The sequence below is a fragment of the Phyllostomus hastatus genome, unplaced genomic scaffold, assembly GCF_019186645.2.
Source record: "Phyllostomus hastatus isolate PE091 unplaced genomic scaffold, TTU_PhHast_1.1 phas_contig_113, whole genome shotgun sequence".
NCBI lineage: Eukaryota > Metazoa > Chordata > Mammalia > Chiroptera > Phyllostomidae > Phyllostomus > Phyllostomus hastatus.
This window is the reverse complement of record NW_025333530.1, coordinates 3062656-3089282: the sequence shown is the minus strand read 5'-3', so window position 1 is coordinate 3089282 and position 26627 is coordinate 3062656. Positions and strand designations below refer to the sequence as shown.

The window sequence follows — 26627 nt, the reverse complement described above, 5'->3', positions numbered from 1 at the left end:
AGAATAGGAATACTCTGTACAGAAGATTTTATTTATATTGAATAATACTCTGATTAGTTATGAACTAATTTTTAATAATGTTTTATAGTATGTGAAGGCTCGGTTATATATAAACGTGCATATTCTTATCCTACTAATATATTTTTAGAGAAGATAAGTACTTACTATTACAATCGGGTATGTTTGTTTTAGATGAAATTTAAGGTTTCTTCAAATTCTCTGCTCTGCTTGAAAGACTATTCAAAGTATACTCTCTCTTTTTTTAGAGATGGGTTTCTTAAGCATGAGAGGCCCACTATATATAATACTAGGCACTCTTCAGTTTTACAGTTAGATTCACTTGTGTTTGATTCCTCACTCTGCCTCTTAGTAGCTGTGATTTTGATTGTTATGTAGTCTCTCTTAACCTCAGCTTTTTAATCTGTCAAGGGAGAATGACAGTTCCTATGTTGTAGGGATATTCGGATGAGAGAGTACTTAAAGTTTTTATTGTTACCTAGTGCATAGTTGCTCACTATTATGGAAAAGATCAGTTATGATATTTTAAAAAATGTAATAATTTTTAAATGGTTGAGGTATGGGCCTGAAGTTAAAATGATAATAGGTAAGTTAGGGCAGTTTACATAAATAGATAAACCTGAAAAAATAAAGAGATATACCAGGATTAAAATTGAGAAAAAAGAAGATACAAATAAATTCCTAGGGACAAGGAAGCTAATGTGCTCTGGGAAATACCTAAGTAATAATCTTTTAACCTGATTCTCTCAGTGATATTTTAGACATTTTCTTCTGTTTATGTTTGTTCCATTTTCTCTTATTGTTATTTAAGGTAGGAAACGGACATTTGAGGCTTTTCTTGTTTTCTAATATAGGTGTTCAGTGCTTTCATTGCCCTACGGAATTCTGCTTTATGAACATCCCACATGTTCTCATATGTTGGGTTTTTGGGGGATTTTTTTGTCATTCAAAAATACTTTCTGATTTTTTTTTTTTGTTCTTGTTGTTGGTCCATGGGCTATTTGAAAGTGTGCTATTTAGTGTCCAAATAGTTGGCAATATTCCACATAGCTTTATGTTATGAGTTGTAATTTAATTCTTTTGTGTTCAGTGTACATATTTTATGTTACCTGAATCGTTTTAAATTTATTGACACCTGGGTTATGGCCACGAATGTCATCTGTCTCAGTAAATGTCCTGTGTGCACTTGAGAAGAATGTGTATTCCGCTGATGTTGGATAGAATTTCTGTCATTGTCAGTGAGGTCAAGTTGGTTGATAGTTTGTTCAAGTCTTCTATACGCCTAGTGATTTTATACTTGTTCTATAAATTTTTGAAATAGTGGTGTTTAAATTTCTGACTATAATTGTGGGTTTTTCTATTTCTCCTACAGTTCTGTCAAGTTTTGCTTTATATATTTTGAAAATGTCATTATGTACATAAACTTTAGGATTGTCGTGTTCTGTTGATGATATGAGTCTTTGTCATTATGAAGTGACCTTCTCTATCCTTCACAACATTCTTTACTTTGAAATCTACTTTCTCTGACATTAATAGAGCCACTTCAGCTTTCTTCAAATCTTTTAAAATATCTGTTAAGATCCAAGCATCTTGCTTTTGCTTTGTAGTTGATGATAAAAACTAGTTCTCTTTTTGGTGCTTAGTAGCCTAAGTAGAACTTAGAACTGAGTCTAATGGAAGTGAAAACACAAGTTACTGGGCAGTTATGATACAGGGTGATCATCATAAGACTGATGGGAGTACAATACTGGAGGAGCTTAGAAGATCTAGGAAGGTTATTTCATGGGGTTGTCAACTAACTCTAAGCCTCATATTGGAATATGAGTAGGAGTAGATTGGCAAAATGGGTCAGAGAGTGGTATGTGCAAAGCCCGAGCATAACAGTACTTTTGGGGACTAAAAATAGGGTGGCTGGAGCATAGAGTTTCCATAGGGATGTGACTGGAGAGGTTATCAATTCCAAATCACAAAGAGATTTGTAATAATAATAATGGTGGTTCACATTTATAAGTCCTTTCTGTGGGCCAGGCATATATTGTGAGGATTAAGCGAGATAACCCTATTAGACAGATAATATTGTTATAACCATTATAAAATGAGGAAATAAAGCATAGACAGAGCGCACAGAGAGAGTAAATAACTTAACCAAGGTTATATAGATAGGCAATAGAATTTTACCATGGTCATTCTATCAAGTTCAAACTTTTAACCATTATACCTTTCTGTGTCTATGATTTAGTAGACCAAACCAGAGTTTGGACTTGATTCTGTTCACAATGCAGAGAGCTCTTTGAGGATTTTCATCAGGAATATAAATTTGTGTTTTGTGTTATAAAAGCATCACCCTGGGTACAGTTTATGTTAGGGGTGGTATGGAGAAGGCACCTAGAGATATAGTTGAAAAATGTTTCACGTTCTGTGTGGAATATATACTGATTTTAAAGTGAAAGTGGTTGTCTGTGGTTCAATTTCTCATCTAGTAAATGGAAATGAGAATGGTCCTCTCTTCGCAGGAATGGAAAACAATCACTGTGCATAGAATTGCATGTAGTAATTACTCAGTAAACTTTAGCCGTGATGACGACGACAATGATGATGATGGTGGTAGTGGTGATGGATTGACCCTTGAAGGTCAAACTGAAATTTTAGCCATGTTTTTTCCTCTGGTTTTTAATGTAAAAGTTTTATCATAGAATTTACAGATATGATTTAAATATGCTATAGTACAATAAAATCTTAACTACTACCTTTTACCTGCCACTACTATTTTGGTTTTTCAGTTCATGGGAAAAACAGATGGAGACTATTATACTCTGGATGACATGTTTGTCTCCAAAGCAGCTGAGAGAGAACATTTTGGCAAAGAGGAAGAGAACCAGAGGCAAAAAGCTATTGCTGAACACCGGAGTCTTGCTGCACAAATTGAAAAATGTTTGTATTGTTTTGACAGCTCTCCGTTTCCCAAGCACCTTATTGTTGCAATAGGTATTAAGGTAAGAAATATAATATTTATTGTTCTAAGGAAGCAATTCAGTGGTGTAGGTAGATTTGCTTCTTTTTTCATACTCATATGATTCCTAAGGAATCTGTCTTCTCTTATACTGTTTCAGATATTTTTCTTTTCCAGGGCCTCAGGACCCACAATTCTTAAAATCATTTTTAGAGTGAGTGTACATATTTAAGTGACATGATTCTACTCTTTAGAGAGGCAGCATTGGGTAGTAGTTGAGACCCTGGACTTTGGGAGCCAGACTATCTCAATTCAAACTCTAGCTCTGCTGTTTACCAGGTGTGTGATCTTATTTTTATGATTGGCACTTGATTCTCCTTATTAAAATCACCTCAGAATAAACTCAGTCTAAAGTAGCTTCTTCTTCTTCCTTATTGTCTCATAGGACCTATTTATTTCTTCATGGAATGCCTCATAATTTGAAGAAGTTTACTGTATTTCGTTTTACTTGTTTTTTGTGTCTCTTCCCCAATAGTCTCTAAGTTCCATGAGGATATAGATAACTTTTCCTCATCATTGTATGCCAAGCATACATGTTTATAATATTTCAATAAGTTTATATGTTGTTGAAATGATCACTTATTTCAATAAATTTAATAATTACTTATTTAATAGTCACTTATTTCAATAAATATTTGGTGGTTTGATTCTTATATTAGGTAAATCATTATTATGTACCTGGTATATGCCAGACCCTAATTAGTCATTGAGGAAAATAGAGACTCAGATATAATTGTGGAGTTTGTTATTCTAGTGAATTAGGGAAGAAAATAAACAAAGTAATAATTTCTCTAATTTAAGAAAGTGTTACTCGTCACAAAGCAGATTAAGCAAGAGAATGTGATGAAATGATGGGAAGTATTTTTGAGAAGGTGGTAGAAAAGGCTTCTGAGGAGGTATTTTGTAAAGATGTGAAAGATGAGAAGGAACAAACAACATGAAGATATGAATGAACAATGTTTCAGGAAGGGGCATCAGTGAGTGAAATGCCCTGAGGAGGAAATGAACTTGGCATTCATGGAACTGAAAGAGAACTAGTGTAAATGGAGTTGAGTGAGTGAGAAAAAGTGATGGGAGTAGTAGAATGAATGAATGCTAATTTTAGGAAATCATAGTTTGGGAAACATACATATACATTTTTCTTAATTTAATTAATTTGTTTTGTATATACACATAAACACCCCTATATATCCAATGGCTCTTCAATGCCACCTCTAGTTTTTAGGTCATTAAGATAGTCAATTTATTTTCTTTTTCTTCTTTTCCTCCATACTTTATAAAAAAAGGTAAATGTAAAAATTCCATTCAAAATTTGGCCAATTAAAGCAAACCCATGTTAACTGGTTACTTGTATAAATTTTTGTTCAGTTCTTTTCCAGACTATTACATAAAATTTTATATTTTTATAATTATGACATTAATGTATAAATATTTCAGTCCACTCTAGTCTGGTCCCTACCTTTAAAAAAAGTAAGAATAAATTAGACATAAAGGAGCACTTAAATTTTTCCTGCAGTGTTTGAGGAGCAGTGTGGGTTTATTTTCAGTGACTCCGTTTCCTTAGTGAAGACAGTCTGGGTTTGGGGAGACGCGGAGTGTGCAGACCTTTGCCAGTCTCCTGTTTTATAAGGCCAACGATTACTTTGCTGTTAAGCAGAAGTGATAAATAGTATTCCAAAACAATTCACATTCTCACTCTGCTTGATTTTGCGATATTTAAAGTTAATGTTTTAAATCCAAATGTATTAGTGGAGCTGTATTGGTACTCATTAGGGTCAGACAGTTAAATAACATGCTGGTCGTCAGCTGTCTCTGCCTCCTCTTTCCTTTTTGTAAAATAAAAGTCACCCTACTGCTTTTGTGTCTTACCACTATGCTTTACTTTAAAAAAAAAAGAATTGACTTTTTAAAAAAGTTTTTTAATAGTTTATTTTTTATTGTATTTGATTTTTTTGACTTTGTTTTTTAAGAGCAGTTTTAGATTTACAGAAAAATTGAGAAGATAGTACAGGGTTCCATATACCTCATACCCAGGTCCCTCTGTTATTACATCTTATAATAAGTATAGTAAATTTGTTATAATTAATGACTCACTGCTGATATTGTTTTTAATTGTGAATATGTGATTTTACTGTAAACTTAGGTATTTACAGTATTTATTTTATGTATTTATATCTAATTGTGCCTTGTCCTTTCTCAGGAGAGTTTTAAAAATGTGCATTATTTTGTTAAATAAACACAGAAATATTGTCTGTCATACAAAATATTTCTAGCTAAAATCTAGCAAAAAAATAGCAGAAAATGAGATTAAACCCCTTTGCAGAATATTATTTATGTTTCTCATGAATACCTTTTGCTCAGTATACACGAGGTCTGTCCAGAAGGTATCCAGCCATATAATATGAAAAATAGGAACATTTATTGAAAAAGATACAAGAAACTTTGTACATAAGACAATGGATACCTCAGTCCCCTTCAAAGAAGGCATCTTGAGACCTCACACACAGTTTTCCCAGTTGCCATCAACTGCCTCATCTTATTTTCTAGAATCTCATCAACAGTCTGAAATCTCTTCCCTGTCAACCGTGATTTTAGTTTTGGGAAAAGCCAGAAGTCACAGGGCACCAAATTTGGGCTGTAGGGTGCTGAGTCACCTGTGTGATTTGATGTTTCACTTAAAAGCTCTATACGAGACATGATGCCTCAGCAGGTGTGGTGTTTGATGAAGCTGCCAGTCACTGGTTGTCCATAGCTGTGGCCTTTTGCATCATCGGAATAGTTTCTATGGAGCAACGTTCAAGCTTAACACAAAATTTGATTTGGATTCACCGTTCCTCTACCCGCTCAGTCATTTTGAATGTGACGGCCACACAGTGCACAGGCTCACTCAGCAGCATCTACCACCCCCACTGACTAGTACAGTGAAGTTGTCATTGTTCACACATGCTCATTCCAGTCCACTCTCCTTGGCTGCCAGGTTGCATCAATGTTGTGCAAACCATTCTTGTTATATTAACAGTAGCTTGACACTTTCCAGATAAACCTCGTACATACTAATTAACCCTTTTTTAAAAACGATAGCTTATGATAGAAAAATAGCACCAGCTTTTAGGTAATTTATTTATGTAAATAAATGGAGCTTAGCCAAAGAAGTAAAGCCATACAGAGGTTATTTCTGTTTTCTCTCAGTTGGGTTAATTCTCTTTTCTCAGCCAATGAGAGGAAGAAGACTGAATTAATAAACATTAGTTAGACATTTCTGCTATTACCAGGCCATGCATTTTTTTTTTTATTTTTGCAAAATTATGTCAAGAGCTTTTAAAGCATGTAGTTTTTTCAGATCAAGGAAAAAGGGTCATTCATTCCGCCCTTGGGGAAGCTTAATCTTTGATATGTAACAGTTAAAACTGAAACTTATGTTGTTGCTTTGCAGTTGATTAAAAGCTATCTTCATGACTTTTAAAATATTAAATATCTTTAAAAATATTAGAATATATTGCTTATAAACAAGTGTGCTTTATTAAATGTTAGTCATATTTCCCTACTAAGGTTTTATCTGTTGCAACTGAGAATAAATAACAACATTTCACATTTGCAATTTTTTTCTTTGTAGGTGTACTTATGTTTACCCAATTTTCGATCTCTTACCGAGGGTCACTGTTTGATAGTCCCTTTGCAGCACCATAGAGCAGCTACCTTATTGGATGAAGACATCTGGGAGGAAATTCAGGTTAGCATAATAATGTTCATTATTATTGTAACACTCATGCGCAATATTTACAAAACTGTTGTGATAAATCCCAACAGGTTTTATACTTTCATTGATTTTAACTTTCTGAACTTAAAATCTTGTATACATTTCTGCAGTTGTGTGTATCTGTGGATTATGGTGTTTTCACCACGATCCTTCATGTGCTGCACGCTTTGAAAGCTTTTTTAAAAATTTATTGAGATATATTGACATATAACATATAGTTTCAGGTATTCAGCTGAAAGCTTGTGCCTACTAAAGAAATTGACAAAGTAATTACTATTTTCACTTTTAAAAAATCAGTGTAAGATTTCTAATCTGTGCATTTGTGAAACATGAGATAATCATTCTTACCACATTAAGATAATACAATACAGCCAAAGAAAAGACATTTTCAGAAAATAAAAAATAAATTTTGGAAGTCAGATGTGTATATTCAGCAGTTACTATATTTTTTGTAATAAAACTGACTGTCTCTGCTGTGATTTTTGTGGGGATTTTATTACCAGCTTTAATTTCTGTTCTTTAATAATCTGTCTCAGAGTTTGGATTCAGGGACTCTTTTTTTCCTTATCTATTTTTTGTGTGTGTGGCCTCAAGAAATTGAAAAGCACAATATAGGTGAAATTGCTGCTGAATTATTTCAAGACCTCATAGTGACAGCGGGGACAGGGAAAGGGAGATTGGCCAGGGTGAGGTGCAGGGAGGGAGGGAGGAAGGGAAGGAGGAAACGAAAGAAACTCTTGTTTTTCTGATACCTGACAACTGAGTAGGGGCTACAGGGACTCCTAGTTAGAAAAACGTGAGAAAGTTTAAGACTTCAAAAGAGGCTATATACTGGTCTCTTTCATCTTGCTGATAAAGGTCTTTTCATCATGCTGATAAAGATGCCAAAAGAGGGGACACTTTGACTGTGTTCCTGAAATTCAGTTTCTTTCTTCCTATAATATTTAAGTTTATGTTGTGAAAGTTAAAGGGCAGATTGTTTTAATGCATCTGTGGCCAAGCAAGGGTAAGAATGTGGACAAATATATTTGATGTGAAAATTTTTTTCTTCCTAGTATTGGATGCCAGTGCAAAAGATAATTTAAAGTGGAAAGTATGCAAATTTAGTTTTCAATTATTTTTGGACTTTTCTAAAATGCTTTTTTAGACTTTGTATATGGAAAGCATATTTAACTTAGAGCAAAATATATTGCCAAACAGATTTTAAGTAATACAGAAATCAAGTCTGTGTGTTTTATATTTCTGTAAGAAGTTAAGCTACTTGATGAAAACATTGGGGTGGATAAAGAAGAAACTTGTTCAGTACAATACATGTGAATGCATGAGTATAAGATAATCCAAGTGTTGTGAGAAATGCAGACACAAAAACATTTATTAATTCTGCCCAAAGGTATGGTATGTTCTAGTACAGGTTACATTATAGTTTAACAGATTTTGTAAGCCATATGCATTACAGAAAATTGAGTGAGGGAGGAAAAGCCAAACTGTTTTATGTGAATAATGGCATTATAGCTCTTTTTATGTGTGTGATAAAAGAATATGTTGGAAATTATAAATTACTGTAACATAGTAAATGAATAAGATACTTGAATTCTAGCTTATTTAAAGAAATAGACTTTTCTGATTTTTATTTTTACTTTCAAATATGTATAAGAACTCAAATTATGTCCTGGTGAATATCCTTATGGTCATTCACGTCTTTTAGAGAACACGTTTACAAAAATGATTAGATTTAGCAAAGTACATTCTTGGCAAATACAAGGAGCCATTTCAAGCGATTTTTCTCGCCATCCTCTAGTAATATTTAAATTTAATTTTATATTTTATATTTAATAAAACATATAAATATAATTTTCAGCAGGGCCTATGGGAATAGTGACAACTTTTGAATAAGTTCCAATTTTTTTAGTTTTATTTAAAACATAGTGAAACTCTCTTTTAAATTTATTTTTATCAATTTGACAAATATGCTTGATCATATGTTACAGCCAGACACTGTTGGTCCATTTTTAAAATATCCGGAATTAACAGTACGGTGGTGGAGTAGTGGATCTTCTCTACAGAGGGCTTCACTTTGGAGTGTTATAAATGGGCCTCTTTCCTTGAGAAACCTCCAGTGTTGGTACCTTTTGGTCTTTTTCTTTGGGCCGATCAGAATCTCTAGAAAAATCCTTTTATTCTCTTACCTGGAGCATTTAAACCCGCTTGCCAGTGTTTAGGGAGTTGAGTAGGGGAAGAAGGCTGGGTGGCAGGATGTTGAACATTTAAGAACATTAAGTATCACTTCCTGTAATGCCTCAGTTTTCAGACTGTATATTCTCAGTTACCTGGTTTTCCCAGCCCAGCCACCTTCTCCAAAGGATAGTCCTACAGAGTTCAGCCCGTGTGTAGGAGGGACTCTGGCTTGTTAGTTGCTTTTCTAAAGACTTTTACCTAGTCATTTGTTTTTCACAGCACTTTCCTTTTTACTTCCAGTTACTTAGTGTTGCCAGTTCCTAAACCTTTTGAGGATCTGCAGCTTGGCTTTCTTCTTCACTGCCCCTCATAAGCCCTTCCCTCTCTACCACCCTGATATGAACCAGCTTCTTGTGTTTGAGTCACATAGTCACAGGTGATCTGATTTTCAGTGTATTTTCTCTCATTCTTTGTTCTAGTAGTTTTGTGCTGTTTTAAAAAATTAATATCATTTTTGAGAGGTTCCCCTATGAAGGGCATAGAATTAAATGTGTACATTCTATTCCATCTCATATATCTTTGGATATAACTTTATCTTTAGAGATGTTCTATTTAGGAAACTTGAGTAAATAATAGTATTAATATTACATGATAGCATTGGTATTTTTAAGGAAAATAATTTTTATTTCAAAATTGTTTGCTCATCTACTTGATATTTTTATAGCATGATTTGATACATATTAAGAATTCTAATACCCTTTAGTATAGTTTATTTAAATATATTATAAGGGGACTATATAAAAATGTTTTAAAAAACCCAAAATAATAATAAATTTGAACACTGTTTTTACCACACAAAAATATATTATAAGGAATTTTAGTCTAGGTGTTTTAACTAAAAGAAGAGTGGCAGTTAGTTTAGAAATGTGGAAAAGGATGATTACTTAAAGGATGAAGTATTTGCAACTAGGGATATGGAAATTTTATGTTATCCCCATAGCATAGGATGTCTGTGTCTCTCTGAAGCATAAAATAGTTTCTGATAATGAACTAAAAAGCTTTCTTCATTGTGTAGTTGTCATATAAAAATGAATATTTAAATATGTACATTTTATTTATTATATTGAACTTTAATGAAGTTGATAACCTCAGGTTGTACCATTAAAATTTATTTTAAAATTAAAGTCTTATGTAGAGAGGAGAAATACTTAAATGTGTATGTATGTCCTCTTTGAAGATATTGGTGTGATGTTTATATATTTTATAATATTGAACTATTGTTGTATCATCACTAATTTAGTACTTTTGAGTTTTCATTTATAAGCCGTGATATCTTGAGTCTGTCTGAATTACTTCCAACAGTTAAACCAGGAAAGGATTATGAACAAACATGAAGGAAGAAAGTTTGTGAGATAATCTTTGGACTGCCTAAATTTTGATTTATTATTATTATTATTATTGTTGCTTTTTATCTACTTTTCCCCTTCTTCAAAAATGTTTGGTTTTCAAATATATAGTTCCACTCTGGCAGTGATTTTTCTTTCTTTTTTTTTTTTTTTTTGTCTTGAATGTGGGTGTGTTCCCCTACCCCCACTTTTAATTTTATTTTTTAAAGTATTTTTATTGATTATGCTATTACAGTTTTCCCAATGTTTCCCCCTATATCCCCCCACCCTGCCACCCCAGCCCTCCAGCATCCCTCCCTTAGTTCATGTCCATGGGTTGTACATGTAAGTTCTGAGTCCTCTGTTTCCTATACCATTTTTTATCTCTCCCTATCTATTTTATGCCTACTAGTTATGCTTCTTCTTCCCTGTACCTTTTACCCCCTATTCCTCCCTTCCCCCTCCCCACTGAACTCCCTCTGTGTGATCTCCATTTCTTTGATTCTGTTCCTGTTCTGGTTGTTTGCTTAGTTTTTGTTTTCATTGTTTTTCTTTTTGTTTAGGTTCCTTTGTTAATAGTTATGAGTTTATTGTCATTTTGTTGTTCGTATTTTTGATCTTCTTTTTCTTAGATAGGTCCCTTTAACGTTTCATGTAATAATGGCTTGGTGATGGTGAACTCCTTTAACTTGACCTTATCTGAGAAGCAGTTTATCTGCCCTTCCATTCTAAATGAAAGCTTTGCTGGATAGAATCATCTTGGATATAGGTCCTTGCCTTTCATCACTTTGAATACTTCTCTCCAGCCCCTTCTTGCCTGTAAGCTTTCTTTTGAGAAATCAGTTGGTAGCCTTATGGGAACTCCTTTGTAGGTAACTGTCTCCTTTTCTTTTGCTGCTTCTAAGATTCTCTCCTTATCTTTAATCTTGGGTAATGTAATTATGATGTGCCTTGGTGTGTTCCTCTTTGGGTCCAACTTCGTTGGGACTCTCTGGGCTTCCTGGACTTCCTGGAAGTCTGTTTCCTTTGCCAGTTTGGGGAAGTTTTCCTTCATTATTTGTTCAAATAAGTTTTTGATTCCTTGCTGTTGTTGTTCTCCTTCTGGCACACCTATGATTTGGATATTGGAACATTTCAGGTTGTCCCAGAGTGTCCTCAGCCTCTCCTCATTTTTTTTGTATTCTTGCTTCTTCGTTCTGATCCAGTGGGATGTTTATTTCTTCCTTTTGTTCCAAATCATTGCTTTGAATCCTTGTTTCCTTCTTGTCACTGTTGGTTCCCTGGATATTTTGCTTTATTTCATTTTGGGTATCTTTCATTTGTTCTTTCATTTTTTTACCAAGCTCAGTTCTGTGAGCATTTTGATTACCAGGGCTTTAAATTTTTCATCAGATAGTTTGGGAATCTCCTCATTGCTTAGTTCTGAGGTTTTGCTGTGTTCTTTCATTTGGGTCATATTTCTTTGTCTTGGTGCAGCTGATCGGTTGTAAGGGTGTGGGGCCTTAGGTATTCACCCAGGCAGGGTGACCCTCTTTTCTGTGCTGCTGGTGGGGGAGGAGGCAGAGAGGGAACAATGCAGCTTGCCTGCTTGTCTCTAGGGCATCTTCTAACAGACTCTTGAGTTAGACTGGAAGTATCTCCCACCGAGGCAACCCAGAGTCAGCTCTGAGTCTCTTAAGTCAGTCCCTCCCTCTCACCTCTGTCTGTGTGGCAGTCAGCCCTGCCCCTCGGGCACCTCACCTCTGTTTTTCTGAGTCTGCCTGCTCTGTCCGCCTTACCAGTCTGGTTGTTTTGGTTGATTTTTTCTTTAATTCCTTGGTTGTCAGAGTTCCATGCAGTTTGATTTTCTGGTGCTTCTGGTTGTTTTTGATTTTAGATTGGTTGCGAGATGAAGTGAAGGGTTTCTACCTACACCTCCATCTTGGTCAGAACTCCTGATTTTTCTTTTTCTAGTATATAAAATTATGTTCTCATCACAGAACTAGATAATGAAATAAATAACAATTAATTAAAAGTAGTCAATACATAAAGATTTACAAACATAGTAACTTAAAATAGAGACAATCTAAAAAACTATTTTATAAAACCAAATTTGTATATTTGTCCATTGGTTTTGCTTTTTAGTTGTTTTGTGCATGAAATATTAGGCAGGTGAAGGTAATTACCTGGGGTGTGCAGTTGAGTGAACGGAAGTGCAGGGCTAACTGTTGTCACTTTCTGGTTCATCAGCAGCTTCAGTCATATGACTGTTGTCAGTGAATTGACCATCTTATTATTCTTCAATTCTTTTACAAATAAAACCTAATTCACAGTACCTTCAGACAACCAATGTTAATTTCTTATATCACAGTACAGTGTGGATCGGACAGACAGTTCTCTAAGGCAGATCACCTATAAGCAGCAAGGCAGGCATCCAGGCCCCTTTCCTGGTCCGGCCGTCCTGTGGTGGAGTCCTTCTCTTTCAGCACCTGGGATGAAAGAAAATGAACATGAGAAGGCACACTGCTTCTGTACTGCTTCAACGGGCAAGCAATATATATCATTTCTACATACATTCATTGCTCAGAGCTAAATACAGCCCCACCCAAGTCCCAGAGAGGCTGGGAAATTTAGTGTTCTTATTTGCCCAGGAAGAGGAAGAGGAAAGAGTTTAGGTAACACAGTCCTTTGGGGAAGCATTTTTATCTGCAGAAATCAGATCGGGGGCATGGCAACTTGTCACTGTTGGTTCCCTGGATATTTTGCTTTATTTCATTTTGGGTATCTTTCATTTGTTCTTTCATTTTTTTACCAAGCTCAGTTCTGTGAGCATTTTGATTACCAGGGCTTTAAATTTTTCATCAGATAGTTTGGGAATCTCCTCATTGCTTAGTTCTGAGGTTTTGCTGTGTTCTTTCATTTGGGTCATATTTCTTTGTCTTGGTGCAGCAATCAATTGAACAATCAATTTTACCATGTAGATATCTATACCGGCATTTTATATTTTATTATTTGTCATAATTTAGCCTCAGTTGTGTGTATGCTATATCTATTAATGTGATTTTATCAAGTATAACTAAGTCAGAATTTTTAAAAGAGGAAATAATCATCTATAATGATTTATCTTACAATCACCTGTAATGAGATTTTAGTTGAAAAGTCAGCAGTCATTATTAATATTAGCCAAAGACTTTGAATTTAACAGCAAATTGAGTGTCTCAAGTAAAGAGGTTATGTTCAATTTAATAATATTGTTGTAGTCAGAAATGAAAAGTGAACCCCATTATCTGTTGCTTACTAAGTACCTCTCTGGTTCACTTCCTGTCTAGTTCACCTCAAATTGTAATTATTTGCCTCCCTCCCTTTCTTCCTTTCTCTTTTTGCTCTTTATAAAATGAGTGGAAAACAGAAAAGTGATGAGTGATCAATAAGTAATCAGTGGAGGCCTGGCAGGAACCCAGAATGTTCATTCCCTACCCAGCACTAATAAGTAGCCTCTTCCATTTTGGGGTGTCAGCAGAGGCTGAGTGGGGAACCTGAACTTCTAGACAATGTCTCAACAGCATCCTGGTCAAAGGTCCAGAGAATTATGTTGAGTGAAAAATGCTAACCCCAAAAGATTATGTGACTCCATTTATGTAAAATTCCTGAAATGAAAAAATCAAAGAAATGGAGGACAAATTGGGTGTTGCCAAGGTTTAAGAAAGGGGCCGGAGGTGGGAGTCAGTGTGACTAGAAAAGTTGGCGATAGTATTGGAATTGCTCTGTATCTTGACTGTACCAATATTAATATCTTGGCTGTGTGTGGTTTTATAAAATGTTACCATTGGAGGACATTGGGTTAATTGTACATGGGATTGCTCTGTATTATTTTGACATATTGATATTTTATCATGTTAAAATGATTTTAATTAAAATATTAAAAAGTTATAAATCGAGCCAATATAAATAAAAAGTATTTCATCCTCCTACTTAGATGAATATACTTGCATAACACTCTACAAGGCCAAGTTTGAATCTGTAATTCTCAGACACTGTGGGGTCTACTCTGCGGGGAGTTGGCTTTTGGCTCTGGGTCTTCAGTCTGCTCCCCATTCTTCTATTTCCTGGCTTCATGCTATACTGTGAGGGGTGTCCTTTAAATACATGTTAACATTGTGGACTCCACATCTAAGCTCCTCTATAAACAACTGTCCCCTCAGGTCTAGTAATGTAAAATAGTGACTAAATAAATAAACAAACCATAATAAAAAACAGGGACTGTTTAATAATGATGAGTTATTTGGGAAAAGAAAACAGTCTTTTCAGGTTTAGTTTATTTGATTTTCATACACTGGTAGGACTGAATTATATGTGAAAATAGGGGCTAGCTTGAATGTCCAAGGTTACAAGTGAAGGGTCAGCCGACATATAAGGGAACCAGCCAATGAGGATGCTATGAGCATAGTAAGCAATTAGAAGTAAATCCCCCTTGTCTGTTACTGAATTTAAAGATGCCTACCTGCTCAGAACACCTTTTTGTGGCTTATGGATGCTTTTCTATGATTTTACTGTCGGTTCTGCATCTTTTACTACCTGAATTTGATTTTATCCCTCTTATTTTAGTTATTGGAATCAGTAAATATATACATAAAAATTTGCAGTGTGTCAGTTTCTAAAAAAAATGTTTATATTTGTGAAATTATGTAGTGCCTTATTTACCTAACCATTTTTCTTTCTTCAGATGTTTAGAAAATCATTGGTAAAGATGTTTGAAGACAAAGGATTGGACTGCATCTTTTTAGAAACTAATATGAGCATGAAGAAACAGTATCATATGGTTTATGAATGCATTCCTCTTCCGAAAGAAGTGGGTGATATGGCTCCCATCTACTTTAAGGTATTTATAGATAATCTTTACATGCATACTTATATTTTGCTACAGTGCTGTTTTATAAATACAGTCATCTTTATTGTATTTTTCTTCAATACACTTACATGAAATTTTATATTATATAAATAATGCCATATAAATTTCTATAGAAAAAAATTTAGGATTTTGACCTCTAAAAGCATGCTTTTTAAAATAAGTGTCACTATGCTAGCAAATGATAATTTATAATTACTATTTCACTTTCTCAAATGAAAAATCAACTTTATATTGAGTACTTCCACATCAAAATTATAGTCATAACTCTAGAAAACTTATTGTTGAAATTCATGAGAGCCTTAGTTACATATAAACAGTACAAACAGCAATTGCTGACAGAAGTTATAGCTGTAACTTTTAATATTTAGTACCTTATTATGCTATTTGTAAAAAGAAACTAATATCTAACCTTGACATATGCTTTTGGATATATAGTAAATGACTAGAGTTCTTAATTCAGTGTCATAATATTCAAGCAACTTTTACTAAATAGCATGTGTTTGATGATGATCTGAATACGATATATTGATAATTTATAGACTTATGTAAATATATAAATGTAGAATCATATATGAAATAGTAACATGCACAATGAAAAATGGAGGTAATATTTTGTGTGATGGTGTTGGGAGACTTACAAATGCAATATGTAGACAGTATAGGATGGTAATGTTTATTAATGTGAACTATATATTTCAGTAAAAAGGATTATAAAATGTTTTAAGGCTAGTGAGGTGGTGAAAATCTACTTTCTCTCTAGACCTTTTTTAAAAAATCTGAATGTTTTTTATTTAAAGAATTATGCTATTAAAGTATAGGAGGATAAGCCAGATAATCCCAAAATCCATGCCAACCCTAAGTTAAAAAAATCAGTGGAATCAGTTGAGAAAGAGATTATTTTACTGGTCTTCAGTGGGGTTTTTTGGTACCTCCTCAGTATAGTCTTAGATAATTGTGAGTATCGGCATTGAGGTATAGGGTACAACATATGGTCATTAAAAATGCATTTTTTGGATTCAGCTTCAATTTTATATAGAATAGGCACATTGTAGTGTCAACACAACCCATGCCTTTTAATTGGGGAACAGTATATTTGATGCATTTAAATTATCCTTATTTTCATAATTAAAATTTGCTTTGTTAATAATGCTACTGTACAAAAATGAGATTATTTTGTACTCATCATCCTGGCCTTCTTTCTACTAAATATTTCTTTACCATAAATACTAGTCATATTGCTTAGCCTAGAAAGTCTTATAATGCCATTTGTATGTTTTTTCCCCTGCATTTTTTTACATCTTTGTTATATAACCGGAAATAGTCCAACTACTTGGTTGCTAAAAAGCATATAAATTACTCTTTTCATACTGGGAAGAAGAGCTATAAAACTAAGTGTATTTATTTGAGTAGATTTCTATGAATGGAGTAAGGAATTTGTAAACTTTTATATTCATAATTAATGTGCAATATTAAATTGCTTTGTCTTATTAAGGATTTTTTTATCATATAAAGTTGAGCTGAAGTTAACATCAGTACAAGAGTTAAGAGTGAGAAAAATATAGCTTGGCTAAAGGTAAGACTTTAAAAAATCAAGGAGTTCCAATTTTAAATAATAGAAATGAAAGCCTATCCATTCAGAAATCACACACCATGTATAATATACCCTGTAGTTAATTTACTGTGTTATTTCAATTTTAAATTTTCTCACTGTATTTGCATTTATGTTATTTCTCATTAACAAATGGCTATTTCTTAGAAAGCCATAATGGAATCTGATGAAGAGTGGTCTATGAACAAGAAATTGATTGATCTCTCTTCAAAAGATATCAGAAAGTCTGTAAGTATCTTTTACCGCCCCCCTAATATTAGAAATTACACTTAAGGATCCTGATTAATTTCCATATCTTATTTGAGAAAGACCATTTGTCTGGTTCTACAAATAAAGAAGAAATTCTTTTCATTTTGCTTGTCTAGCAAATGCACACTTGTTCAAATGATGTTTGAATGTTTATTCTGGACGTCCTGGCCCTCTGCCATAGTCATGCCTGTAACTGGCTGTGGCAGCCATCAGACTCTGCCATGGGAGTTCCGCTCGTGGGCTTTTCAGCCTCTGTGGGACGAGTGGGGAGAGAGGCTTTCTTGTCAGTAGAATTACAATGAGAGACATTTTCCTAGAGGTTCTGTTTTTAATTTGGAACTTGTTTCTTGTTTGTTTGTTTCTTACACAAGGTTTCCTATTAAATCCCTTTAAAATAGTTAAATATAAGTAGGGTAGTTACAGAATAGCCATGGGGTTGTAAAGTACAGTATAGGAAATGGAGTAGCCAAAAAACCTACTCATGACCCATGGACATGAACAATGGTGTGCGGACTGCCTGAGGGAGTAGGGGTGCTGGGTGGAGGGTGGCAAGAAGGGAAAAACTGGGACAACTGTAATAGTATAATCAATAAAATGTAATTTAAAAAAAGAAATACACAGACTGCAAAAATTGATTGATCTTACATATAACATATAAGTGCATTTTTGTTCATGAGAAGTAGACAGTATTAAATAAAATAAGATGAAATAAAAAATAAAATAGACCAAAGGTTCATTATTCTGTTGGGGAGTTTTTCACCATTTTTCCTAGTTCAATATTGACTTATAGAACAAGTTTTAGATACAAAATTCACATAAGTTGAGTTCTTTTGTAATGAATGACTTCTCTCTTTTCTAGAAATACAAATTAAAGGGAATAAAGGTAGAATTGTGACTTCCATTTTGTTTTTTTATTAAATAAGTGATTTAGTTTACAAATGTTTATTGAGTGTCTTCTATTTACCAGGCACTATTTAGGTGCTTGTCATGCATAGTGGAACAAAACAGAGAAGATCCCTGACTTCATGGAGCTTACATTTTAGTGCAGGATTTGGGAACCTCCAGCCTGGGTGCTAAATCCAGTCTTCTGCCTGTTTGTGTAAATTGAGTTTTATTGGGAGACAGCTACACCCATTTGTTTATGTTTTGTCTTTGGCAGATTTCATGCTGCAAGGGCAGACAGAGAGTTGTGACAGAGACTGTATGATCTGCAAAGCCTACCCCCCTCAATATTTTATTGAAACTTCTAAAAGCTTTTTTAAGTTTGTTGACCCCTGTTCTAGTAGTAATTGTCACTAGAATATTTCTCTCCCATTTCTTCTTTGGGAAAGCTAGACTCCTGTTACTTGTGATTGATAGGGTTCCTTATTACATTTATTATATCCCAGTCAAAAGATTCAAATTCTGTTGCATTATTTAAGATAGTTTTAACTCAAAGATAAAATATTCCCTACCATCTTTTTTCTTACATTTGTGGTGAATTCAGCTAGACAATATATTTAAAAACAAAACATAAAAACCCTCCTAAATGTCCTATGTACTTGTGTCTTACAAGCCTATAGAAAAATGTATCTAATGTACATATAGCTTTTGTGCCTGTTTTTCACTTGTCATACCATAATTTCCAATGACATTAAATATTCTTTTAGAGCATGATTTTATTGAAAATATTTTGAAGAAGAAATTTTGAAAGAAATATGTTCTCCATTTGCTACATTGCATGTGCAGTTTTCATACTGGTAAACCACCACCTACCTAGTATAAGTTTGGTTTTTAAAAATCTAGGTAACTACTTAAGAACATAGAGGGTTCTAATATTTTAACTTAACCAATATGGAAAATAAGAAACAGATACAGATTCTTGGTAATATATTCAATTTTGAAGTATTTAAAATATAGCACCAGTTGCCTTTTCACCACATAGCATTGCACCTGAGAGTCACAGCAGATGGGGAATGAGCCAGGTGACTTGTTAAGGTCCTTTTTAGCTTTAGGATTTAGTAATTAGTGGATGGAATTGTGGAGAGAACTTGAGTATAAGAATAATTCTAAAGCAGGTCACTTTTTAGGTTAATAAGCTTTCCAATGTCTTTTTTAAATTATGAGTGTTTTGAGCATGAAATGAACAGTCATGAGTTATTTTAAAATTATTTTTATTCTGAAAAAAAATCTCACTATCCTTCTAAGAGTGCTGTGTCCTTGGTAGTTTCATGACGTGTTTTACCTGCCTTATTGTGGGTGGGGTGTTTTTTTTCCCTATAGGAGAGTCTTAACTTTTAGTAGAGATTCACATATTTGTAATTCATTCTGATTCTTTGTTGATTTATGTTTTTCCTTGCTGTGTGGGTATATGCTTTTCTTTGTATGCCCATTTTGTTTACTCTCTGAGGGTCTTTTGATATCTTTTCAGTGTAGTATGAAGTTTATGGAAACGTACAAGGGAAGCAGATCTGAATTGTAGAGAGTAGTTGACGTGATATTAAATAACTTGTCAAGAAAGTCATTTTTTACATAGTTATTTTATTGAGATTTCATATGAGTTCTTTCTGAACTTTAAAATGTTGTAATTTTTAAGTTTAATTTTGTGAAAAGCATCTAACATTTTAGGGGCTGATTTTTAAAAAAACATCTAGCACATTTAGAAACTGATTTTTTTAAACTAAGGGAAGTCAGCCTCAAGAAAATTTTGCATTTATCCAGAGACCTTCAAACTCAGAGACAATTATATGAAGTCAGAAGTAACATCTGGAATATTAAAAGGAGAATATTAAAATATTACTGTTTTTCTACCATACACAATTTTTTTACAATTATGATGCTTATAAAAAACAGGTAACTCTCAGCACCTTTTCAAGAGTGATATCAAAGTTTTAACTTCTTTCCCTCTGACTGGTTAGGCAAGAAGAGATAAGTGCTAAATGTGCTTATATTTTCATACTAGGAAGACCATAGCTTGTACTTTTTGCAGCACGAGCACAGTGGAGGAGTTGTGGTAGAAGTTCTTCGTATAGAAGTAGTTCAGAGTTCGTTGTGGCATCTTGGCAATTTTGCTGTAGACTGTTGACCTCTGGTGTAGATATTAGTTTCCTAGTGCTGCTGTAACAAATTACCACACACTTAATGGTTTTAAACGCCACAGATATATTATCTCATAGTTCTGGAGGTCACAAATACAAAGTTTCACTGGCCTGAAATTAAGGTGTTTAGCAGGCCTGCATTCTTTCTGGATCCTCTTGAGGAGACTTTTTCCAGCTTCTAGAAGTCACCTGCATTCTATAGCTTTATCTTTAAATCCAGTGGTGTGTGATCTTCCAATCTTTCTCTGAGTCTCACCCACCTCTTTCTCCCTTGTAAGTACCTTTGTGATTACATTGGGCCCACTGGATAGCCAAGAATAATATCCCCATTTCAAGATTTCATAACTTAATTGCATCTTCAGAGTCCCTTTTGCCATATATAGTAGCATATTCATGGTAAAATAATGGATTAGATTATTGGTATATTTAGGGGTCATTATTTTGCCAAACACAGTATAATACAAACAGAAGGCAAGGGCACTGTCATTACAAATTGCTCCCTTAAGTTATCTCTCCTTCCCAGTGCTGTCCTCTAGTTGATGCATTTCCATAATATTGTTTTAGCCATTCAGATTTGTGTTTCACACATAAGGATCTACTTCAAAGAGCAAAAATACTCTCATGGAGCCTTCCATCCTTTTCTCTTTTTTCTACCAGTTTGGCACAAGACAGTAGTGTTTGGGAGACAGAAATAGAAGTGATATTTGAAGATCCTGACTGTGCCAAACACTGGGCCACATACTTTATGTGCACTTTCCTTTTGATTCTCACAGCAAACCTTGAGCTCTTCGCAGTTCTCATGAGACTCAGAGATGTCAGATAGCTTCCCTGTGGTTGCATAGCTGTAAAGATCGGACCTGTGATTAGAGCCAGTCTCTTAATTTTTTCTTAATTATCTAGGTCATACGTGTTTATATTTAAAAAATGTGAAGATATAAAAAATACAGTCATAGAACAATCTATTTCTTTGCATATTTTATAAGCTGATTGGTTTTTACTTAAATTTTTTTCTATGACATGCATAACTCTTTATTAGCCCTAATTTTAAATGCTTTATGTTATTTCAAGATGACTACTTTTGTTCCACCATACTATCCTATCTCTCTTCAAGTCATGCCTTCTGGAGGATATAATACAAAAGACATAGATGTGATTCAGAGTAAACGCTGACAGAATGAGGGGACTAGAGAGAGCAGATAATACTATTATGTGACTCACTTGAATAATTTCTACTGACAGAATTGGAGCTTGGAGGGAAAACTTGAATGGACAAAGATTTACTTAATTGATAAATAAGAGCCTTTTCTAATCAAGATAGAGTATAAAATAGTGTGTGTGTGTGGAAAGAGAGAGGGAAAGGAAAGAGGGGAAGGTAAAGACTCTTGACCAATGTAGATTTGAATTGCATTGGTCCACTTAATGTAGAATTTTTAAAATAAATCACTGTATTGTTTTTGATCTGTGGTTGGGAGTCTGTGGGTGCTGAGGGCCGACTGCCTGTGTGCATTGATCTGTGTCACTTTATAATGAGGGAGTGGAGCATTTTTAGATGTTAATATCCATGGGGGTCCTGGGGCCAGTCCCCCAGAGATACTGAGAGTAAAGTTCGTCCGGAGTCAAGATATACATAGATTTTCAACTGTGTGGGCTCAGCACCACGAACCACTGAATTGTTCAAGGGTCAACTGTAGTTAATCCTGGAAATACTTTGAAATGAGGTTGGTAAACTAAGTATTGCCATACCCATCTCACTAGTTAATAAAAATTATGATTGAGTTTAATTTATCTTTGATAAATAAATAATAATAAAGTCTCAGTGGTACTATAAACAAAGCTTTATGTGTATAACTAGGCCCTTCTTCCTATTCTGCACTGTGAGAAACGATATACGAAAGCTTGTTTTTATTCTCTATTTGTATAGTCTAAAGGAAAGTATTCTGCTATTATATTTTCAAAATATACCTTTCTTTTCTGTTTTTCCCACAGACAGGGAAATAATTGGCTTTGATTGTAATTGTTGAATGTTGTGAAGAGCTGCCTGGCCGAAAGGCTACCGAATGAAAGGTTTTAGAAAGTTAGTAAAGTCATTGCTTCAGTATCGACTATCATTGAATCAGTATTCAGTGATTTGGAAATTCATTGTATACTTTTTCTTGAGGGATACTTAATTACTGCCATTCGAGAGGGCCAGAAGAGGGATTAAGCATGGCTTTCTGATTTCACATTGTATTCATGTGCGATTTATCTGTTTTTTTAGGTACCCAAAGGCTTACCTTATTTCTCTGTGGATTTTGGCCTCCAAGGAGGGTTTGCCCATATCATTGAAGATCAATACAAATTTCCTCATTACTTTGGAAAGGTATGTTCATAAATTTAATAAAATTTTAATTTTAGCCATTTGGTAGCACTTTTCTTTTGAAGGGAAGTCAAAACTTTGGTCACAGTATACAGTGAGGTTGTTCAGTACTGTTCTACCCAGGCTTTAGAGGGACAACTTAGGAACTATTAATATAATCACCCAGAATATTTGGTACAGTCAGGAACGTCACTTTGGAATGAAAGATTTGCCAGAGTGTCTACAGTGACTCCAGTGGAGTCAACCAGCCTCATGCTGAGAATGATTCTTAGCAACATTTATTGAGGGCTTACAGTGGTACAGGTATTATTCTAAGCACTCATTTAATTCTCACAATAACTCCGTTATGTAGATATTGTTATTACTTTTATTTTACAGGTGAAGAAAATGAACTACAGAGAGGTTATATAATTTGCTCAATGTCATTTGCTAGCAAATGAGAGAACCAGGGGTACATGCACTCATGATTTAACTAGACAACAAATGATCTCATCTCTTCATTTATAATTAAGTACCATGTAGTTCAAGAATTATATGACTCATTTCAGGCATAGTTTCTGGCCAGATACTAGAGTGCAGATCTTTTGATGGTCAGTAGGTTCTTTTCAGTATTACAGACTGCCTTCTAGGGGCATAGCCCTTAACATGTGTCTACTGAGCATGTGGGTAGTGTGTAAGTAGTATTGGGGACTGGAATGAATTAATATAGCCACTGAAGCACTCTAAGGAAGTCCAGGCAATAAGAGCTCTAGAAATGATCTTTCAATCTAGTGTAGCTCAGCCTTTCTGCTCAGGTCATCTTCTAAATCCTTGAGGCCACTTGATGAGTTCCCAGGGTTCCCTGTTCTTCCTCCCTACTTTCATCTCCTATAAAAGACCATCATCTATAATGAATAGGGACATGGTCAAGAGGAATCTCACCTCCAGAGGCTGGGGTTTCAAACTTCATGCTGTTGCCCTTAAGGGATTAACCAGGGGCCCAAAATCACATGCATCTTTGAACTGTTGAAATATAGTACAGAAACTAGTTTGAGAAATTTTCAGAATTTTTTTTTCAAAGTTAGCTAGAAAGAAATTTGTTTTCATTGTTCTGAAAAATTCTGTTGTTATTCAGTGACAAGAGAATTTTGTCATTGAACATCTGTGGATTTACTTTTTTTAAAACTTGATTCTAATGAAAATGAAGTAAGTTATCATTTACTTGTGTAAATTTAATTGGGAAATAGTGCTCCCTCAAATGTTCTGCATATTTATAGTTGATATGATACTGTTTTAATGCCAAAATGAAAACTTCCTTGATTAACATTGTATCACTGATTAATTTTTCACAAAAATTGCTTTTGAAGGATCAGCTTGTGAGCCCAAGAATTCCTTTATTCTGGTGCCTCAGCAGTTGTTCACAAAGCAAGAAGGGATTGTCTCTTTCCATTAACAGCTCTGTTAGTAACACACAAGAGTCAATCCTATATGGTACACATAAGACAAAACTTGATGTTTTATAGAGACCATATTAGGTCAGTTTTATAAGCTAGGCTTTCTTAAACTATGTTGCTTACTTGGGCTGATGCCGAGAAACTCTTGCATTAAATCTAAATTTACCTCATTTCCCCTGATGTCTTCTACAAACTATTGGCTTCTTTATCTCCCAGCCTCAATGATGGAGATTCCCATTTCCATAAAACTTTTCCTGATATATTTAACAAATAGAATCTTTTTTTTGAGTCTCCTTTTTTTTTAAATTGAGCACAATTCCTTTTTTTTTTCAAGATTTTTATCTATTTATTTTTAGAGAGGGAAGGGAGGGAGAAAGAGAGAGAGAGAGATACATCAATGTGTGGTTGCTGGGGGCCGTGGCCTGCAACCCAGGCATGTGCCCTGACTGGGAATCGAACCTGTGACACTTTGGTTCACAGCCCGCGCTCAATCCACTGAGCTATGCCAGCCAGGTTGAGTCTCCTTATAATTTGCATTTACTTATTCTACTTTGTAAGACATTCTTTTTTATAGTTGGGCTATTACTCTGGCTCTCACCACAACTCAGCATTCTGTTATGAGCTCTCTGTCTTCAGATCTTCATAATCTTAGATTATGTCCAAGATTTTACCACCACAGGGCTGGACTGAATATGCAGAATTCAACCCTAAGCCCATTGTTTACCTAGACTGCCTCTCTGTAAATATTACAGTCTTCCTGTACCTTTCTGTAAATGGATACTCAAAAGCACATATTTGATTAATTTCTGTGGCTAATAGCATAGAAAGAGGATCATGAAGGAAATAATGTAGAATAATAAGGAGATAAAATCTATTTTTTGGGGGGAATAGGAGTGTGACTTTTAAAATGAAGATGATTTATACATTTTAATTCTTGATTTATGTGTTTATTAAAATTTGCTTTTGATTCCTGAAAAAGATAACAGCAGAAGAAATTGTTTTATAAATACACTGGCTAGCAGAGAAAATATTAATCTGGGATTCATCTGCAGTTGAACAATAAAGTTAATAATTATTAGATGTTGATTACCTCTTTCTTCACACTGGAGCAACTAATAAGGAGTAAATTAATTAAAATTCACTTTCTCTTTCTCCACTTGGCTGCTATCTGGCAGCTGTGGTAATGAGCAACAAAATGGACAAACTGCTTGACAAGGAGACACGCAGCCAGGACTCCTAGGTTACAGGATTCACATAGTTAGAACTGATTGAAAACAAGATATCTTTAACTTGAAACTAATATTTATGTAAAATTTGAACATTTTTATGGAGAACAACTTAGTGTTATATTTAGTAACAGAATAAACAAATAGTTTCATTCTTGTTTTCAGTATTTATACATATGTATTTGTATTTATCTCATTCTTTAAAAGGAAATCATTGGTGGGATGCTGGATATAGAACCAAGACTTTGGAGGAAAGGGGTCCGAGAAAGCTTTGAGGATCAGAGGAAGAAAGCACTGCAGTTTGCCCAGTGGTGGAAACCTTTTGACTTCACCAAAAGTAAAAAATGTTGAGTCATACCTTTCAAGTTCAATTTCCTCTTCAGATTTTTGTCAGCTTTATTTCCATAGCACCTACCTAAACTACTGACCCTCGGGTCACAGGGAAAGTTGTGCTCCGGATCTCTGACAACTGTGCATCATTGGATTGTATTGTTTTCTTCCCCACCTGCTCCTGTGGACTTCATTGCAGTAACCAGGACTAAGACCAGATATATTGGGTGACCTGCTCACGTTCCTGTTCTGTACCCACATCTTGGTATTCTGAACTTGTCCGTGAATACATAGAAAGACTTTTCCAAAGGATTAGCTAAGAGGTATAACAAATCATTGGTTGAGAAGGAGATGGGTTGGCTTCAAGGTTGACTCTATTGATTGACTTCTTTTGCATTTTTAAAATTAAGAGTTGGCATATTCAGTAATAATACTTGAACTTTCCTTTCATAGCATTTTATAGAAGATCTCTTAATCTTCTACCAGTAGTGTGTGTGTGTGTATATATATATCACTGCAATTCTTTTTATTAAAGGAAAAAGAATGTTCCAAAGGTAATAAAGAATTGAATGAAGGCCCTGACTGGTGTAGCTTATTTGGTTGGGTGTTGTTCCATGGAGTGAAGAGTCGCCAGAATGGTTCCTGGTCAGGGCACATGCCTGGGTTGCAGGTTCAGTCCCCAGTTGAAGTGCGTACGAAAGGCAACTGATGGGTGATTCTCTCTCACATCGATGTTTCTCTCCCTTTCTTTCTCCTTCCCTCCTTTCTCTCTAAAAATAAGAAATAAATAAAATCTTTTTAAAAAGACATTAATTCAAAAAATTACATGAAGTATAGATAACATGTTCATGATTTGTTTTTAATTCTAGATTTTAAAAGTGTCTTTGAATTTCAGTGACTTTAAAAGTAATTGTTCTAAAAATATGATTTTTAAAAATTATATTTTATTGATTATGATATTACAGTTATCCCAATTTCTCCCCCTTAGCCTGCTTCCACCCAGTATCTCCCAGTCCCTCAGGCAGTCCCCACACCATTGTTCAAGTCCATGGGCTATGCATATAAGTTCTTTGGCTACTCCATTTCCTGTACTGTACTTTACATCCCTGTGGCT

General features: G+C 34.5%; 1 protein-coding gene across 2 annotated transcripts in view; it reads left to right on the top strand.

Annotated features, from left to right (window-relative positions):
• The window catches only part of CWF19L2 (CWF19 like cell cycle control factor 2), a 97680-nt gene extending 71592 nt beyond the window's left edge, over positions 1-26088 (top strand). For both annotated transcript variants that reach the window (XM_045840604.1, XM_045840596.1), the window contains exons 13-18: positions 2799-3011; positions 6642-6758; positions 15048-15203; positions 16990-17070; positions 22426-22527; positions 25391-26088. In XM_045840604.1, the coding sequence (XP_045696560.1) occupies positions 2799-3011; positions 6642-6758; positions 15048-15203; positions 16990-17070; positions 22426-22527; positions 25391-25534 (813 nt within the window). In that variant the 3' untranslated portion in view covers positions 25535-26088. The remainder of the gene's footprint in view (positions 1-2798; positions 3012-6641; positions 6759-15047; positions 15204-16989; positions 17071-22425; positions 22528-25390) is intronic.
• The last annotated feature ends 539 nt before the right edge of the window (positions 26089-26627 follow it).